At 43.4% G+C, this 16,083-nt stretch overlaps 1 protein-coding gene across 1 annotated transcript; it reads right to left on the bottom strand.

Moving 5' to 3' along the window:
• Window positions 1-4,336: 4,336 nt before the first annotated feature.
• Window positions 4,337-10,209, bottom strand: EBPL (emopamil binding protein like). The gene is made up of 4 exons (XM_018560137.1): window positions 10,011-10,209; window positions 9,326-9,395; window positions 8,424-8,562; window positions 4,337-4,623 (listed from the first exon to the last, which is right to left on the bottom strand). The coding sequence occupies exons 1-4, from the start codon at window positions 10,188-10,190 to the stop codon at window positions 4,383-4,385; spliced, it is 630 nt and encodes a 209-aa protein (XP_018415639.1). The 5' UTR covers window positions 10,191-10,209; the 3' UTR covers window positions 4,337-4,382.
• Between the last annotated feature and the right edge of the window lie 5,874 nt (window positions 10,210-16,083).

Below are 16,083 nucleotides of genomic sequence, written 5' to 3'. Positions count from 1 at the left end.
TCCTGAGTGTATACTGAGGAGAAAAAAGTGTTCAGTACTTCGGCCCTCTCCTTGTCGTTTGTGACCAACTTCACATGTTTGTCCTTTATTGGGCCTATCTGCTCCTTTCTCCCTATTTTTAATGTTTATATATTGGTAAAAATTTTTTTTTTTTTTTTACAATATGTGGCGATATGCTTTTCGCATTCTATTTTAGCCGCCCGTATTGCTAGTTTGCATCTTTTATTACATTCTTTGTAGTTAACGAACGACAATGCCGTCGCCTCCATCTTATAATTTATAAATGCCACTCGCTTTTCCCTTATGTGATGCTTTACAGTTTTATTAAGCCATACAGGTTTTGTTTGTGATCTTTTACTTTTATTACCCATCGGTATGCATTTGGCAATGGCAATATGTAAGGTGTTTTTAAAACATTCCCACTTTTGGTCCGAGTTCAGTTGGTGAAATACATTTTCCCATTTGATGTCCCCCACTAGGTGGCGCAGTCTATCAAAGTTGGCCCTTCTGAAATTAAGGGTTCTTGTCCTACCAGCCTGTTTCCCTTTCCTGTATCCAATATATAAAGTAGTCACATTGTGATCACTATTTTCCAGTGTCTCCCCAATTACAATATCCTCAATTAACTCCGCTTTATTAGTAATGATTAAATCTAGGATGGCATTTTTCCTAGTTGGGACCTCCACCATTTGGTCCATGAAATTGTCTCGCAACATGTTCAGAAATCGGCCCGCCTTTGTTGAACTTGAGGTTCCATTGGCCCAATTTATGTCCGGGTAATTGAAGTCCCCCATCACGACTACATTGCCCGCCCTCCCTCCCAGCTATTTCTATTTCAGACTGTAGATGAGCCTCCCCCTCCTCCCCTATACTTGGTGGTTTATAACAAATACCCACAATTAGTTTGCGACGATCGTCCGTCATCTCCAGTTCCAGCCATAAGGATTCCACATCCTCCCCATTCCATTTTTCCCCCCAGGAATGCTGCACCTTCCCCATTAAGATGCAGCCCGTCTCGCCCGAAGATCCGGTAGCCGACTGCAAAGTCAGCCCAGTTCTCCAGGAAACCAAATCCCTCCTTCTGACACCAGCTCCGGAGCCACTTGTTAAGCTCCCTCAACTCGCGCTGTCTGTCCGGAGTGGCTCTTGGCACCGGCAGTATCTCTGAGAAAACTACCGTGGAGGTCCTCTCCTTCATCCTAGCACCTAGGTCTCTGAAGCAGTACTGTGTATAAGAGACAAGTCAGTTACAGTTTCGCCCTGAAACGTCAATGAGAATGGGTGCAAATAACTTCTCTAACCTTGTCTTCTCTTTCTCTATACTCTCAACATTTCTTTCTTTCTTTGGTTCCCTGTTGATGGAGTTCTCCGTTTTAGGTTTGGGTTTTTACCTCTTTTGACCTTTCTGTTAATAGCCCTAAATATTGATCTGTGGGTTTTCTAATTGTTTCGCGGTCATGTTGAACGGAACAGATTATTTTTATCCTGACCTACGAGAACAACTGTTTACTATCTTCTATGACATCTGTGGTCTGAGAATTTGATGACTTAAAGTGACATTAAACCCTCAGATTTTTTAACATAAAACAATACTGTAATGTGTGCCTTACTGTAATCCATGGTTGTTCCCCTTCTCTTCTGCTCTTCCTTTTAAATCCTCATGTCTTCTCATGCTTTGGGAGAACTTCCCTTTGCAGCTGAGTGCCTCTTCCTGTAGTGCTGGCTCAGGTTGCAAACTTACACACAGACACCGTGTATCCATTTCAGAGACAAGGCAGTCTGCTGCAAAACAGAAGTTCTGTCCAGCATGAGAAGAGATACAGATTTAAAAAGGAAGAGCAGCAAAGAGCAGGGAAACAACCATGGATTACAGTAAGGTACACATTACTGTATTGTTTTATGTTTAAAAAAATCTGAGAGTTTAATGTCACTTTAACTTTTCTCAATCCAATGTACTCTTCTTCGAAATGTTTAAAAAGAAGTGAAAATTGGTGAAATATTGTATACAAATACATCCCACAGGGATGTAGGAATAGTAACTGGGCCCAGAGATGGCCAGGTGTCATCGTTCAACCATTATTTTCTATAGTCATCATTACTTATGCATTTAGTCCTATCACAGAAACCCACATTGCCCCACCTCTGCTCTGCAACTGTTATTTAGTGTAGTTTAGCTTACTGACTGCCCTTTGAAGGGAAGTAGAGGAGCCTAGCAAAGCAAGGAGTTGTAGGTGAGGCAATAAAACACAGAAAGGGGAGGCAGAAATTGTCCAGCATCTAAGGGAAGGGCCAAGGGGGGTATGGCACCACCCGCAATACAGAGGCTTTGCTACAACCGCAGATAGTTATAGACATGACTGTACAGAAATGTGTTTAGTTCTAATTTCTGTAATATTTTATCTTTACTTACTCCCCTGCCAGTTCAGGTCACGGGGGCTCTATGTTCAGTAGGCTACTCAAGACTCATATAACTTGCAAACATGTTCTGCCCAATTGAAAAATGTTTTGGGGGCTTGGGGGGGAGTGTTGGCAGTATGTGTGAGGTGAGGTATGTTGTCAGAGTAAAGATCTAAGCGGGAGTTCAGAGATGTTCTGGGGAAAGGCATGTATCGTCATTGAGGAGTGGGAATTGTGAAGTGCGGCAGCCAGGAAAATGCAGTAAAAGGATACGAGGAGAGCGGAGAGATTTTTGGAAGAAGGGATGACATGATGTAAAGCAGCAGACACAGCTTGAAGGAGGTGAGGATTATGGTGGAGCATCTAGGAAAATCAAATTTAAAGAACAGAGGAGTTTAGAGATAGGTCATGGAGTGGTCACAGGTTGTGGGAATGGAGTTGTGTATTGCAGCAGCAAGGAGACTAGAGTAAAAGGTTCTGAGGAGTAGCTCAGAGATGTTCCTGGGGAAGAGACAACATGTTAAGGAGGTGTTGAAAGTGAGCTGCGTATTGCAGCAGCCAAGAGAGTAGAGTAAAAGGATATGAGGAGAGTTGAGAGAAGGGATGACATTTTGTGGAGAAGTGGACACAGAATGAGGGAGATGAGAAGAATAGTGGAGCATAACATTTAAAGAACTGAGGAGTTGGGAGATGTGCTAGGTAGAGGGATAAGTCATGGAAGGACAGGTTGTTGATAGTGAGTTGCGTATTGCAGCAACCAGGAGCGTGGAGCACAAAGTTCTGTGGAGTACTTGAGAGATGTTCCTGGGGAAGACAAGTTATGGAGGACGCAGGTTGTTGGAAGTGAGTTGCATATTTCCGCAGCCAGGAGGGTGGAGTAAAACAATATAAGGAGGGTTGAGAAAAGGGATGACATGCTGTGGAGACATGGACACAGCTTGAGGTGCGGTGAGAAGTATAGTGGAGCTTAACATTTACAGGATTATTCACCTACAGGGTGAAGAGTTTGGAGAAGGCAGGAGAAGTGACCAATCTAGGTCAACATAGCTGAACTGGAAAGTGAGCTGAATTGGAGAATTTTTCCAAATCAGCTATGTTGTCCTAGATTGTTCACTTCTCCTGCCTTCTCCAAACTCTTCACCCTTTTGTGAATAACCCTGTTCGAGAATAGGGGAGGAGTTGGGAAATGTTCTGGAGAGAGGGATGTCATGGAAGGACCAGTTGTTGTAAGAGAGTTGTGTATGGCAACAGCCACGAGTGGACTAAAGTTCTGAGGAGAGTTGAGAGAAAGGATGACATGTTGTGGAGAAGTGGTCTCAGCTTGAGGGAGATGAGAAGTTTATTGGAGCATAACATTTAAAGAACCGAGGGGTAGTTAGGATTTGTTCTAGGAAGAGGGACGAGAAGTCACAAACAGGTTGTTGGAAGTGAGTTGTGTAACAAAGCAGCCAGAAGAGTGGAGGGAAACAATCGGAGGAGGAGCTGAGAGAAATTCTGAGGAGAGGGATGATGGGCTGTTAAAAGGTACAGTATGTTCCGGAGTGCAGTCAATGGGAAAGAGAGCCCAAAAGGAGGGCAGTGTCTGCAGGGTGACCAATGAATGTTCTTGTGAGAGGAGACAGATAAAACTCTAACCTGAAGGCAGAATTAGACAAAAGCATAAGTGGCATGCCGACTTTAATACTAAATAAAAGGTGTGTTGTTCTTACAGCAGTTTTAACATGGGACTTGTCCAACAAGCTTTTGGAGGAACTTTATTTCTAGTGCTTGGGCTCCATTCTCATTGTCTCTTTACCTAGATACGTACTGTGATTTGCCTAGTAAATTAAACAAAATTGATTTTTTTAAATGCTGCTGAAAACCAAAAGAGATTTGTAAATTGTTTATAAAAATATAAAAATTACTTCAATTACTGAAAATAAAACATTGCAAGAAAATCATTGTTAACCCATTAAAACCACAACAAATTTTAGTGCGCTCTATCTTCATCGTGACTTCTTTCCAGAACTCCCTTTACTGATATGAAGCTTCTTCAGCTCCAGCCAGGATTGCCACAGTAATAGGCCAGGGATCAGCACCCATAAACCATTGAAGAACACCAAGTAGACCCACAGATAGAGCCAGTTGGAGGTGTTAAGGTTGGGGCTGCCAACGAGCCAGTCTGGGCAAAACGTCATCCATCCTCCATACAATTCACATACACACAGTGTGATCTGTAGAAAGTGCCTGAAACACAGAAGGAATAGAAGAAATCAAAAGACATAGAAAACAATCAGTTTACAGAAGTCTATACAGTGCATTGTTATTCACAAAAACAGTTTCCAAATAATTTTTTTCATACGGCTGAATTTAATAAGCTTAAAAGGAGAACTATGGGGTAAGTGTTTTTCCCCTATAGTTCTCCTAAGGGTCGTGGAAGGACATAAACTAGCGTCCTCCCGTGACCCAAAGCTCAGTATATTGGGAGCTAGAGCTCGCGGTATACTGAAACCGCCGCAGCCGGGGCGGATCCAGACATTACTGTCGCGATCCACCCAGCTGCGCGAGTGACAGCGGGCTCTGCCTATCTCTAGATAGAGCCAGCTCTGCCCGCCCCTTTCCGTTCCGCCAGTTAGTGCTGGAGGATCGGAGAGGGGAATCCCTGCACGGAGCCGTGAGTGACCGTCACCGCTCTCTGCAGGGAGATGATCGAGAAGTGAGCAAGCAGCGTTAACTGTTCGCTCACTTCCCGATCTATTGAGCCGACGTGTGACAGTTTCATTCGCACAAGTCGGCTCGAACTATGAGAATGAGTGATTTTCACTCACCTCATAGTCCTCCTTTTAATGTCGTTAAACATATTAATGTATAATGTGTTCAAGTAAAATCACTTTCATTTCCACATTGTATGTCAATTATTTCTAGCCTACTCTTCTTAATCTGAAAGAACTTGGAGTCTGAAAACTTACTTTATGAAGAATCACACACAGGAATGCAGTGACACATACTCACTATGCACTGTGAATATGCACCGATGTGTCACCCACTTCACAGAGCCTGCTGTCTGAACTACAGAGATGCTGAAGAAGAGGGGTTTCAGGAGGCACTCCCAGTACAGGAAACACACCACGTGTGACATCACTGCTTGCAGGCAGCAAGGTACCATGGGATATGTAATGGTGTAATGAGCAGTAAAGTCACAAAGCGTGAAGGGAATCCAGGAAGTTGTTGAATAAGATGTCCAGCAGATATGCAGCACTCACAACACGAAAGGAGATTTTTTTCAATTGAGCTTATATTGTATTGTCAAAAATAAATATTGTTTGTATTGCGATTACAGTGCTGATATTATTATTATTATTATTATATACGGGATTTATATAGCGCCAGAAACAGGAACCATACCGCACTCATTACCGGGATTCCCACTTGATGAAGACGGGTGCTCGAAATGACTGCGGATGGCACCGCCACACGTGAACAATAGAAAAATGTCACCAGCACACCAGAAGTTGAAAAAGCAAAATATTTTTATTGCCAATAGCTGTATCTCATTGGCAAACTCTTTTGGGGCCTCGCAGGGGCTCTAAGCCTGATGAAGGGGACCCTGCGAGGCCCCGAAAGCGCTTGCCAATGAGATACAGCTATTGGCAATAAAATATTTTGCTTTTTCAACTTCTGGTGTGCTGGTGACATTTTTCTATTATTATATACAGTTTGCACAGAACTTTACAATATAAGAAAGACATTACAATCACAATACAATTCAAGACAAGATGGTAAGGAGGGCCGAAAAATAAAACAAAAGCATATGCCATGACTTCTCCTTTAATAACTTAATATGTGTATTTACTGAGAATACAAAATATTATTTTATTAAATACCAGCAGGTGGATTGTCCTGTAACTAATTATCTCACAGCAGTCATTAAAGTCATTAAAGTGCACCTGTCACTATTACAATATGAAACCTTGATAACCTTTTAAGACAAGACAAGGCACCCCTAGGTTTTCTAGTTGTGAGCACTTCATATAATTCAGATGTCTGAGAATCTGCACAGGGTATAGCAGAGTGGGAAACTGGATGGGAAGAAGGCACAGTTGGCGGTTTTAATATTCTGACTTTTGCATACAGTCTTGCGTTTGGGGGATTAGAGTGGAGCCTGGTCGTATTTATTTGGCTGGTTAGCTCCATATGCAGGCAGGACACTGACCAGTTTACTTTAAGAATTAATGTTGATGACTGTTTGACATACAGATACGTTGTCCCTCCAGTGGTCACAAACAATTCATAAAATAGGACTGTGAACATATCATGTCAGAAATGATTCTTACATAAATGCCATATAACAGCCGCTGTATACTGAGGTGTGTCACAGAAACTGTCCCGGATGCTCAACAGTGTCACGTTGGCAGCGATAATGAATGGTACGGACATTTCAGCCAGGCAACTAGGAGGAGGTCAGCGATAACAGCCACCGTGTTTTATTTTCTACAGCTTTCCTGTAACCCATTGGTTCTCAACTGGTGGGTCGTGACCCAAAAGTGGGTCGCGACCCTGTGTTCAGTGGGTCACCGCATCCCTTCCACTTTTCTAGGTGAGAGGCTACTCAGCCTCCCCTAGCGCAGCACTGTCAGTTCTCATGCCAAGCAGCCATTCAAAATATGCTGCCCGGCGCCAAGTGTCAGCTTGAGGTGGGGTGGGATGGGGCTATAGTGAGAGAGCTCCATCCAGACATACACCGCCCTGTAGAGTTGCCTGGACCAGAGTGACATCACATTCTGTTTCGCGGCACCTCTACAGGGCACACGAGGGAGCTGTACAAGCAATGCACATATGGATGGAGCTCCGTCACAACACAGCTTCCCACACTGGACCCCACGCTGAGGATCCACTCCAGTTCTTAGGGAGAACTGGGTGGATCTTAAAAAAAAGAACAAAAATGATTGTATGATGTGTATGTTTGGCTGAGAATGTCTGTGATTGTGTGAGATTGTGTGTGTCTGTCAGTGTTTTTAAGGGCGATTAACGCACCTTACCACGCAATCACACCTGCCGAGCATTTTGCTGTGGGAGGTGTGTTGCATTGCTATCCCACAGTGCGATCACCTGCACCGGAATGCAAAATACCGCAATGCCATGCGTTCCAGTGTGGGGTGACTTGGGTCACAACTTAATGACCAAGGACATATGTGGGTCCTGAGGTTACACAGGTTGAGAACCACTGCTTTAACCTATTCATGATGCTGTCAAAATGATGATAGTACGTCTCCAATCATGAAGGGGTTAATAAACTGGACCAACAATGTCACAAATAAACGCCTGTCCTGACCCTTCGGGATTGACCCACATTTTTTGGTCTGGATTGATTTAAAAATGTTCCACTTTCGGTTCGGAACGAACCACATTTTTGGTTTGTTCGGTTTAGATTGATCCGAATTTTCCGGGTCGGATCAATTCAGATGGGGTTCTTCAATTCATTCATTAATTTTTGGGGGGAGTTTTTATGGTCATTTTAATTCTGTATTATTCCTCATAGTCTGTACTGGTCATTAGAATTGGATATTTGGAAATCGAAACGAAATTCAGAAAAAAAAATGAATAGATTTGTTCGAATTCGGAAGCATCTGAAAGTTTGGATACATTCACGTTCGGAAACTCGAATGTATCTAAAATTCGGATAAATTTACATTTGGATATATCCAAATGTACGAATGTTAAGAAATTAGTCTCAATTTCAATTTGAAACAAAACACCACTTACATGTCTACCAGCTAGCAAGTTCGGCTCGGTGCACTGGGGCAATGGCTTAGTAAAATGTTCCTCCGGGACCTTTTCGGCACCTTGAAGCCTGATCTGTGATTCGTGTTGACATTTTGGTTAAGTTTTGATTTGTAACCAGCTGCCCTGATCATTACACCTTTTTGCTGAGACGTGTTTAGGACCCCCCCAAATCCATCTGGTTATCTGCTGTACATCATCTGCCAGCACAGGGAGGACTCCGGGGCTGTGACTGGGAAGAGTAACATGTACTGAGCAGCACTCACCTGTAATACTTATCCTTCACAATGGCGTAAATCAATGCTAGAGCCAACAAACCATCCACAACCACAGTGAGGATTTCCAGAGATACAACGGTGGGGTCAGAGTGCAGCCAGCGCTCATCTGCTTTCCCATATTCCTTCCCTGGAAGATAAGGAGAGAATGTTATCTGCTAGAAGAAACAAACTGCGACTAAGATAACAAAACACTCAAAAACACAGAGGCTGCCATTTCTGAACGCCAAAGGAAATCACTAGCTACCCGGCTGCCATGCTGGTCCAATGTCCTCAACGCCTTCTAAGCCACCGATCTAGAACAAGTATGGCAATGGAAAAATCAGATATCCTTATCTGCATACTTGCTCCAGGTCAGAGACTCCAAAAAGCATGGAAGCCACTGGATCAGCATGACAGCCATGCAGCGAGACTTTACAGAACGGGAGGTCAGCAATACAAAAGCACAGTACTTCCTCAGTAAAATGTATGCTCTAGAAAAATGTATCCCCAAATCCTGCAATACCAAGGTGCTCAAATCATGAATAAGGCCGTCCAATTCTAAAATCACAGCGCTGTGCTTTACAAACATGCTCTGAGCTCCGGCAGCTTCGCCAGGAGAGATTAACAGATTTAAATGAAAGTCTCGTATTAAAAAAATAAAAATCAAGGCGAGAGACTAGCCCGGTCATGTGACCAGTGAGAGGTTAAGCAGAGTGAACTTCGTGGCTGTACACTGTGGCCCCCAATTTTGTGGATGGGATGAGCCACAGTGTGCGTATGAACAGCAGATAGTGAGAGGTTATAAATGACCCCCCCACCCAGATTATTGGCTTTATAAGACTGGGCACAGCTATGACTTCTTTCCTAGAAAAGTCATAACGCACCAAACATTCCTTGAAAACCATACTCACACAGTGCAGCCAAAGGCCCCTCCGATGTGGCCACTGTTCCCACTAGAGACAAGTAAACGAAAGGTCCCTCCTGTGAAGCACAAACATGAGAATTGACATAGAGAATAACTGAGGTCATCAATCTTCTCTCCATTACACAGTAGTATTTAGTGGACGTGACCTTCACCTAGAATATGCACCAGGGGGTAGCCCCAGTGCACAGACCAGGGGGTAGCCCCAGTATAGAACTAGTTTAAACCAGGTATAAAGCCTGTATAGCCCGTTTAGTCCTGGTATGGACTATCAACCAACTAATCGATATTGAGAATAGTTGTCAACTATTCTCATAATCGATTATCAATTTAATCAATTAGTTGTTGCAGCCCTAGTATGGACCCAGTGTAGTCTCCCAATATACACCCTGTATAATCCCAGTACAGTCCCAATATTCACCCTGTATAATTCCAGTACAGTCCCAATATACACCCTGTATAATTCCAGTACAGTCCCAATATACACCCTGTATAATTCCAGTACAGTCCCAATATACACCCTGTATAATTCCACTACAGTCCCAATATTCACCCTGTATAATCCCAGTATAGTCCGACTCCCCGGCTATAAGGTGATCTCTGCCCAGTGATGGGCAGTGCACACACTGTATATACATTGTAGCAATGCACGGTGAGCAGAGTCCATCACCTACCAGTGTGAAGTGTACAATGGCATCATAGAAGAGCCAGACCAGCACCCATCTGTCAGTGGCATGGCACCTCTTCCCCAGGCGCTGTGCCAGTACATAGCCCAGGCCGAGCTGTGCCGCGCAGGCTGCCAGAGAGTACACGGTCACCGAGCTTAGCAACACCGGAGCGGCTTTCTCCGCCATGGTCACCGCTAGTGCCGGAATGAGGGGGCGGGGACGGTGTGCCGCACTGTACACGCCCCTAGTTCTCATCCAATGAGAAGTGACTGCACTCAGTATCTCCCCACAGATAGCCCGCCCACTACTCTGTAAAGCGGTCCCCTAGCCACGCCCACCTGCCAGCCAGCGGGGATAAGAAATCCAATGGTGAATGTGGAGAGAGGATGTCGCCTCTGCTAAGCTCCTCCCACAAATGCCGCATCACTGACTGTCATCCTTCTGGCTGCACCTGGAACAAGCATGCTGGAGGTCACACTTCACTTGCTGCATGCTTCTCCCGCTCTCTTCAGGATCTTTGGCCATCTTGATTGGCTGGACTTGATATAACTCCTGTGCATGTCCATGGAGGTCATTCATTCTGAAGTCGGGGGGAGTGTGCAGATAACTCGGTGTACATGATAAAGGAGATTGTGGCCAGCTTGTGTTATTACAGAGCACACACACACACACAGAGCGATCTCTTCTGAAAGTACAGAGCCCGCCCACAGGTCTTCATCTTTGTTATCATCCACTTTTCAGAATAACCACTCTCTGACCTCCTTTCATGTATGAGTGTTAAATGAAAAATGGTCCGTCCCCCAATCATGGGGTTCTTCTCCCAACAGGCTCCTGTTATTTCTTTAGAACATCATCCAATCACTGACCTATTCACAGGATTCGAGAATGGAGAGGCTACAAGTCCCGCCTGCCACCATGGTGGAGGGGCTCGTAAATGTACGTATGTACGTATGTGGTGGCATCACCACACTTCTAGTTGATTGATCAATGAAGACCATTGATACTTGTAGTCCATCGATACTGGTGGTTCATTGATACTTGTAGTCCATTGATACATGCAGTTCATTTGCAGTGTTGCACTGTCACTGCTGGAAGCTCTCCCGCCTGGTTTTTCTAAGTACAAGTTTCATTCCTAGAACTTAAAAAGACCAGAAATCCCCTTTAGTTAGTAAATTTGGGTCTTAGCCGTTTCTGTACCATACAGAGGCAAAGCTGACATTTTAACTAGAGGTGCATCAAAATGAAAATTTGAAAACCGAAACGAAACTGAAATTTAAAAAAATGTCGGGCCGAAACGGAAAATGTTTTTTATTTTAACTTTTTAATAATAAATATTTTGTTTATTTTTTATAAACTTTTTAATTTTTATATTTACTTATTCATTTTTATTGAATATTTTTATTTTTTACTTTACTTTTAGGGGCTTCGGGGAAATATTAGGGGGCTAAACAGACCTATGATATTTCCCTTTTAAAATAGAAAAAGAGATTGAGAACACAGAGCCCTCAATCTTTTTTTCTGCAGCCCCTGTTATCAATGAACAGGAATCCTCTATACTGAGTGTTCCTGTTCATTCATAACATGAGAACATGGTATGTTTACTATAACCACTTATAGTAATTTTCGGCCGATATGTTTCGGCGGCTGATATATTGGTGCATCCCTAATTTTAACCTGTTCCCATCAGTGTAAAGTACACTATATTGCACTATATTGCCAAAAGTATTGTCCCATCCATGTCTTTATGGACCTTGCTTTGTGCACTGGTGCGCTGTCATGTTGGAACAAGAAGGGGCCATCCCCAAACTGTTCCCACAAAGTTGGGAGCATTAAATTGTCCAAAATGTCTTGGTATGCTGATGCCTTAAGAGTTCCCTTCACTGGAACTAAGGGGCCAAGCCCAACCCCTGAAAAACAACCCCACACCATAATCCGCCCTCCACCAAACTTTACATTTGGCACAATGCAGTCAGGCAAGTACCGTTCTCCTGGCTACCACCAAACCCAGACACGTCCATCGGATTGCCAGACAGAGAAGAGTGATTCATCAATCCAGAGAACACGTCTCCACTTCTCTAGAGTTCAGTGGCGGCGTGCTTTAGGGCCTGTTCACATGATATCAGGTCCTGATAAGGTGCGGATCTGCAGACGCGGTGCTACTGATGCAGTGCGTTTTTGCCACACTGCATTCCAATTTAATTTTTTTTATTTTTTTTTGCTGGAGTGTTGCTGTCAGTTTCCTGACTGGACAAAATGTGACATGCAGTATTTTTTCTGTCGTAACCTGAACGGACTGCGCACGTGAGAACTGCAGCCCATAAAACACATAGGGATACATTGGGATGCATTTTTAGTGCAGGAGCGTACGGATCAGGTCAGCACAGAAAACGGACGTCATGTGAACAGGTCCTTACAGCACTGCATCCGACGCTTTGCATTGCACTTGGTGATGTAAGGCTTGGATGCAGCTGCTAGGCCATGGAAACCCATTCCATGAAGCTCTCTACACACTGTTGTGCCAAACTGAAGGCCACACGAAGTTTGGAGGTCTGTAGCTACTGACTCTGCAGATAGTTGGCGACTTCTGCGCACTGTGCACTTCATGCTCTGACCCTGCTCTGTCATTTTACATGGCCTACCACTTCGTGGCTGAGTTGCTGTTGTTCCCAGTTGCTTCCACTCTGTTATAATACCACTAACAGATGACCGTGGAATATTTAGTAGCAAGGACATTTCACGGAACACCTGAATCCAATGATTTGGAGGGCTGTCCCAATACTTTTGGCAATATAGTGTATATACAGGTGAAACTCGAATAATTAGAATATCGTGCAAAGTTCATTTATTTCACTAATGCAACTTAAAAGGTGAAACTAATATATGAGATAGACTCATTACATGCAAAGCAAGATAGTTCAAGCCGTGATTTGTCATAATTGTGATGATTATGGCTTACAGCTCATGAAAACCCCAAGAACCCCAAATCCACAACCTCAAAAAAGTAGATTATTACATGCAATCAATAAAACAAGGATTGTACATAGAACAATATCGGACCTCTGAAAAGTACAAGCATGCATATGTACTCAGTACTTGGTTTGGGCCCCTTTTGCAGCACTTACTGCGAATACTTTTGCACGATATTCTAATTATTCGAGTTTCACATGTATGTGTCAGCACAGTGGATGGAACGTAATGCCGTTCGTTCACAGAGATTGGCAGGGTGAATGGCGCTGTGAATTGTTTATAAATAGACCTCACAGAGTTGCAGAAAGTAGCGATTAATCGCAAACATTTTAGAAATTGTGTGATTATCTGCAGTTAATGGATTCTACATGGTACACTCGATAGTGATTATTGGGGGGGATTTTAGTGCAAGGATCACTAAGAAGCATTGTCCATGTATGCCTACAATATTATACTATACAAAGTGGAAAAACAAATGTTGGCGTTAGATACACTATCACCATTTTGAAAGGATAACTAATAATTCTGAGTATGTCCTGCACAGCAAGATGTTTGACCTGCCTTCAGTCTCTGCACATTGCATTGTGTCATTCCAAGGCCCTCGTATTACTGACATAAGTCCAAGGCCAATAAACTCAGCAAAGATAACATGAGAGACTTTGGCGCTGTGGGTTATAGGCGAGTGCAGGGACGGTGGGAATTGAAGAATGCAAACAATCAATGTATCGGTTTATGGCTGTTCAGTAGTGTTGTGCAAAAAGAACACTAAAAGTAGAATTAATAAATAAAAACAGGTGACAAAATCTATTCATCTCCAGCAAATGATCTCTCATAGGCATCCATAAGACCCCATTCACACTGAGCTACAGCAAAATAAAAGCTTTTTCTGCACGTTTGAGCTGAGCGACATTGAGCTACATCGAGCTTCTTTGAGCTACAGTGCACATTTGGACGCGCTATGTATCGCTTCTTTTGGCATTTTACCACAGGGACTTTGTAGCTGCTACATTGAGCAGTATCCGATCAAAAGTGGTCTTTGATGTGAAATAATTCCTCTTCCTGTTTCCTGCTTCTGTGGAGAGTGTAATTTTTGGGCAAAAGTAACACTTGTATAGCGCAACATTGCTCTACAATGTCACACAAAAACACCGGTAATGAGCGACATAGAGCTACACCATTGAAGTCTATTGGGGCCAAGAAGCAAGAAACCCGCCAAAAAAAAAGGTCATGTTCGAGGTCATGTTCGAGCGACAAGCTTCAGCTACAGGTGACATTGAAGTCTATTGGGGCCAAGAAGCAAGAAACCTGCCAAAAAATAGCTCATGTTCGAGCGACAAGCTTCAGCTACAGGTGACATTGAGCATCAAGATGTGAACATCTCCATTGAAATGCACTGGAAGAGCTACATTGCACTTCATTTTGAGCGGAAAACACGCTACAAAACGCTGGAAGAACGCTGGAAGAAAGTTTTAATTCACCCACCAATACTACATGTGGAAAGCTTTCTGCACCATTATAATGGTCCATGAAACTGACGCGAGTGGCATGCACCACCTTAGCAAAACAGACTTGTTTCAGGTTTACTTGCGCCACCCATGCCAGTTTTTTTTTTTTTATTAACAAAGGGATGACATCAGTTTTCAGTAAACTGACACAGATCCCTGCTAGACTAGACCTGGAGTACAGCATGTGAACTGTATGCTGGTAATCTGTCCAACAGCTCACATGACCAGCACACTACATGGGCAAAGCCAGCATATAGGCATGGAAAGCTCCGCCAAAGATAATAACAAGATAACAATGAATTACCCATTAACCTCTTGCCGTCCGCCCGTAGTAAAAAAACGGACGGACGGCACTGCAGCATCTGCGGGTTGCCGTCTCCAGACGGCAATTTTTTTCTGCTCGCGCGCGCCCCCTAGCGGGCACGCACGGGCAGAAAAGACCCGCTAAATGCACACACCCGTTACCGGGTGTTTCACATATAGGCGATCGGCGGGTCCATAGCCCGCCGATCGCCTATATGTGCTCGTTCGCGGCACCCCCCCCCCCGGGGTTGTTATCCCCCTATATAATAGCAATACCAATAAGTGCAAAAAAAATAAATATAAATAAAAAAAAATAAAAGTAACACATAAAAAAGTAAAATAAAATAAAAGTCACATATAAAAAAAGGGGAAAAACCCCCCCAAAAAGTTTAACTCCCCCACCCCCACGTTTACGCGCCTATAAACGTAAATACGCGTCCGGTGCCCCAGCGCGCAAAAATTACAATTGCGCTACACATGTTACATATCGCCGCGAACGTCGCAGTGAGAGCAATCATTTTAGGGCCATCAATCACTGATAACACTAAACTGATGAGCGGTAACAGCTTTTAAAGCGTCGCCTATGGCCAATTTTGGGTATTATCGTTTTTTGAGGTTTCGCGCGCGCACGCAATTTTAAGGCTTGACATGTTTAGTGTCTTTTTACCCGACGTGACCCCATCTTTTATATTTTACCAAAAAATTGGGTAATAATAAATGTTTTATCATTTAATATAGGGGAAACTGTTTTTTTTTTTTAAATTTCGGTAATTTTTCCTTAATATAGTAAAAAAATAAAACCCCCAGTGGTGAATAAATACCACCAAAAGAAAGCTCTATCTGTCCCCAAAAAAGGGTATAAAATTAATTTCAGTACAGCGCTGCATGACGGAATAAATGTCAGTTAAAGTACCGCAGCGCTGAATACTGAAAAATGGCCTGGATGGGAAGGGGGTTTAACACCGCGGATGTCAACTGGTTAAAAGATAAAATAATGAGACCAGCTTTTGCTGCAATATTCACCTTCAATCCAGAGACTTGCCTTGCAGTACATTTTTTCTGCCTTTAGATGTCCTCAGTCTGATGGCCAGCATCATTCAAGCCATTGTCCCTGAGCCCAGGTTATCCTGGACAGTACTGGATGGAAAATGAGAAGCTGCACCATGAGTTCATCCCCGTTACTCTGCTTTCCCTCCCTATCAGCATGCTTCTTGTACTGCTTTTTCCTCTCACACTCAGTACAGGGACTGCAGGAAGCTGAATATATTGCATTTAAAGCCAACTTTTACACTTCAAAATCAAAT

This window comes from Nanorana parkeri, unplaced genomic scaffold (assembly GCF_000935625.1).
Source record: "Nanorana parkeri isolate BGI_ZX_2015 unplaced genomic scaffold, ASM93562v1 scaffold434, whole genome shotgun sequence".
NCBI lineage: Eukaryota > Metazoa > Chordata > Amphibia > Anura > Dicroglossidae > Nanorana > Nanorana parkeri.
The sequence above is the reverse complement of the archived record's forward strand: the minus strand, read 5'-3'. Positions and strand labels throughout refer to the sequence as shown.

Excerpts from the sequence above, each read along its gene's own strand:
- EBPL (XM_018560137.1), bottom strand. The coding sequence starts at position 10,190 with ATGGCGGAGAAAGCCGCTCCGGTGTTGCTAAGCTCGGTGACCGTGTAC. Across the intron at positions 9,396-10,010 it reads CCATTGTACACTTCACACTG|GAGGGACCTTTCGTTTACTT; the intron begins GTAGGTGATGGA and ends TGTGCTTCACAG. Across the intron at positions 4,624-8,423 it reads GTGAAGGATAAGTATTACAG|GCACTTTCTACAGATCACAC; the intron begins GTGAGTGCTGCT and ends TCTGTGTTTCAG.